The sequence below is a fragment of the Carassius carassius genome, chromosome 25 (assembly GCF_963082965.1).
Source record: "Carassius carassius chromosome 25, fCarCar2.1, whole genome shotgun sequence".
Taxonomy (NCBI): Eukaryota; Metazoa; Chordata; class Actinopteri; order Cypriniformes; family Cyprinidae; genus Carassius; species Carassius carassius.
In genome coordinates this window covers 26,473,214-26,477,094 of record NC_081779.1, presented here as the reverse complement: position 1 = coordinate 26,477,094, position 3,881 = coordinate 26,473,214, and the positions used below count along the sequence as shown (strand labels likewise).

The following is a 3,881-nucleotide window of genomic DNA, read 5'->3' as shown; positions in this document are numbered from 1 at the left end:
CCGTATTATCCAGACAGTGAAGTGAAGTCCAGCACATTGGCACAACACATCAAGCATATTTCTTTTCAGTCTTGCACATGTGGAAACAGTACTCAGAAACAGAGCAGGGGACTGTTCAGCACAACGGCCCCAGCTTCATCTGTATCTTATCACCGTAAAGTCCCTTAAACAGAAAAAGCTGGGGAACATATGAGGAACTGAGCCAGACTGAGCCTTCAAAGAGCGTACAGGCTTGACGGAGGAGGGGTCTCGCGCAGCGGCCCTCGTAAGGGCTGGTTCTCATCATTCTGACAATAAAAATGAGTGGAATAAAAACAAAGCAAAACATCTCTTTTAAAGTAAAAAAAAAGCAGCTGGAGATTTCTGCAAACTGGGTCTCTTTCTTCAAAAGATCCTTTTTCTAGAGCTCAGAGGAGGTTATCCTCCTGCTGGAATGCTTTTGGAGCGAAAATCTGGCACATTCTTCGCAGACTCCCTGTGGATAGAGGGACAGAAAGGACCACAGAAAGCTGCTAATTTGGTTGCGCGGGGTCCGACGCGAAAAAATGCATTCACTTCCATAAAAACAAGGTTGCAGGAGCATGCAATAAAACAGTTCTCAAAACTTCACAACTGCATATTACACATGTATATATATAATGGTTATCCTCTTAATAGCTGGTCAGTCTGTTAACACCAATGAACAAGGCACTTGAGCACCAGAAAGGTGGGCAATGTTCCAGCACAGGACAATGGAGACTAGTGGGGGGTTTGTTGGTGGTGGTCAGAGGTACTTTATGGCTTCTGCCCATTTATTGGGCTAATCCTCAAACATCCCATGATGACTGAGAAGCAAATGCACCTCAGGGCCAATTCTGTGCAGACTTGAGGGGGATGTGATCTTGTTATAAAGGGTTCGACGAGACAGGCAGCACATGCTTTTTACAAGATTTAAATATGTCTACATGTTCACCACCATGGTGTTGGGAAAAGTTACTTTTAAAAGCAATACATTACAATATTGCAATGCTCCATGAAAAGTAACTAATTGCATTACTTCGTTGCTTTTTATGGAAAGTAATGCATTACTTTACTTTTGCGTTACTTTTTGTCCCCTGGGCTGGGCTTGCTTATTTGTTTTTTGTTTTTTGGCCCTTTCACACCAAAAATGAAATGGATAAGCCTCAGGCTGAAGGAAGTGCCTCTGCACACCGGTAAAGTAACTCGGACATTTCATCGTACATTTAAAAGTAATGGATTACTTTACTAGTTACTTGAAAAAAAAGTAATCTGATTACGTAACTCGCGTTACTTGTAATGTAACACTGTTCGCCACAAATGGAGATTTTCCAAGTATAAATGCAATAGAAAACTAGTTTATATAAGAAGCTCAGTTTGGGAAGAGCTCACACATCAGCTGTTGAGGAGAATTGCGACAGTCTGGGATCGGAGTCGATCTCGTATCGGTAGTGGTACCCTTCCCAGACTTCCCGGCATGCGTCGCGCATGTCGTAGATGCGCTTCTTAATACCTCTGCGGTTCAGGTAGAGCACAAAGAGAAACATGAGCCCAACAAATCCCAGCACGAGACCCAGGAACACGTAAGAGGTCTGCAGTGCGAGATTGTCACTTTCCCCCGCCTTATGGCAACCCAACTCCAGTTGGCCCACCGTCAGTAGTGATGTGTTCTGCAAGGCATCTGGGAACACGCAAGTCAGGCGCTCGACGTCCACCACTCGCGCTCGTGAGCTGTTCAGCCAGGCGGCGAAAGGCTCGATGTCGCATGTGCAGGTGTAAGGATTATCCGCCAGGTGGAGCCTCACCGAACGCATCTGCTCCAGCTCTTTTAGAGCCTCTTCACGCAGGGTCCTGAGGGCGTTTTGGGTGAGGTCGAGTTCCTGGAGGTGATCCAGTCCTGTGAACGTCCCGTTATGGATGGACACTATAGAGTTGTTGCCAAGCTGAAGGCGCCGCAGGCCAGCAAGATGGCAAAAGATGCCCGGGGGCAAGTAAACAAGGCCATTACTGGACAGATCCAGTCCCAGCAGGTCTTCCAGGCTGCTCCAGCGAAGAGAGGTGGCTAAATCAATGACGGACGAGTGATTGTAGAGAGTCCGACTGAGGTTGAGCTCCCTCAGCATGCGGCTCTGGACGGTGAACGCCTCAGGATGGATGATGGCCAGCTGGTTGTTGCTGAGGTCCAGCAATCTGAGGCTCTGCAGGCTAGAAAACGTGTGAGACTTCACTTCTGAGATCCTGGAGAGGAGAAAAAGAACATTTTTCACTACACCCTTAAAAATAAAGGTGGGTTTTTGAAGCGATGCCATAGTAGAATCGTTTTTGAAATTCAACCTTTTACAGAATAGAATGTTGTTGCATGATGTTAAAGGTTCTTCGTTGAACTACAGATCCCAACAAATTGATATGAGTGTAGCTGCAGGGTCAAAACTACAACAGATATCGAGGGGTGTATTTTTATTTGGTCGTTTTATACCATGTCAGCATCTTAGACCGGTTTTGTGACGAGAATGGGGTAAGACAAGGAAATCTAACATAAAACATCTTCCTGTTAAGGAAACGTTTTGAATAAAACGGTTTACATTCAGAAGGAAAACATTAAAACTGTATTATGACTGATTCAGTTTTCAAATCTGGTTATGTTTATACGGTTCAGTTTTATGTTTAAAAGAGCCATACATTGTTTTTAATAACAAGTGACCTAGGTTTATAAAGAAATGAAGTAGAATCCTATTAGTCCAGGATGTGAGAATAAAACACATTTAACACATCTTCGAGAGCTTCCCCTTTAAAAAAAAAAAATTAAATAAAAAACAGTTTCTATCTAAATATTATACGTTTTACATTGACTTTAGACACTTTGATCAAAATGGCATAAATATTTCTGCACCGTTTGAAGGAGATTGCATAAATATTAACAGTTGTAGTCAGTATTTTAAGGGTCAGATGAATTGGCTTCAGATTTACATCATTGCTTTACCTGTTGTTAAACAGTGATAAATTGGTCACGTTGTCCAGTCCCTGGAAAGACTCGGGTCCGATCTGGCTGATGCGGTTTCCGGTGATGAAGAGGTTTCTGGTGTAGCTCGGGATGCCGCTCGGTATGTCCCGCAGATCTTTGGAGACGCATTTGACCGTGAGCGCGGCTTCCGAGCACTCGCATCCGGCGGGACACGGCGACGCGCCCGCGCAGAGCGCCGCGCACAGCAGCCCGAACACAACCGCGCACCGTGCAGAGGCGAGCATGGTCAACTCTCAGCAATACCGCATCGACCCGTCTAAATAAACGCCCTCATTCAGCGGGTGTGCGCGTCCGGGGGTCCGCGTCTCCAAAGGGTCTCTCCAGTACCCCGGTCCCGCGTGCTCCTCACTCGTAACTTTTCTCAGTAACTTCTCTCGTGCTCGACTTATTTGCATTCCAGAAACGGGTGTGAATGAGAGGCAGACACTTTATTTCCATGAGAAGAGGAGGTTCTCGGTGTGGGGCTTTTGATCCGCTCCTCTCAAACAATGCGACTGAATCACTCACGCGCTCAACAATCAGCAGGGAGGAGCTTCGGGCTCGCACCTCTCCCCTCTGCTTCACCAAACACACCCACACCAGTCCAGATCTCTCACATCTCACACCCATCACCGCGATTTATTGGCTTGATAGTCATTAGAGCTCATCGTCAAAAGATTACCATAATCCAAGATCTTGTGTTACTCTAGTACAGTAGTTTGCTAAACTGACTTCCAAAAACGGTTGTTCTACAGTTGCTTTTAGGTTGTTTTTTTCCCTGTGTGACATGATTCTTTTTTGGAGATCGATGAAGCTAGAGCAGTGGCTCTTAGATAGGGGTGGGGCCCACTAGAGGGCCTCATTAAACTTTCAAAGATGGCAG

The 3,881-nt window shown here is 45.6% G+C and overlaps 1 protein-coding gene across 1 annotated transcript; it reads right to left on the bottom strand.

Annotated features, from left to right (window-relative positions):
- Nucleotides 1–1,135: 1,135 nt before the first annotated feature.
- On the bottom strand, nt 1,136–3,576 carry LOC132104511 (trophoblast glycoprotein-like). Its single transcript, XM_059510037.1, has 2 exons — nt 2,978–3,576; nt 1,136–2,235 (listed from the first exon to the last, which is right to left on the bottom strand). The coding sequence occupies exons 1-2, from the start codon at nt 3,241–3,243 to the stop codon at nt 1,386–1,388; spliced, it is 1,116 nt and encodes a 371-aa protein (XP_059366020.1). The 5' UTR covers nt 3,244–3,576; the 3' UTR covers nt 1,136–1,385.
- Nucleotides 3,577–3,881: the final 305 nt, after the last annotated feature.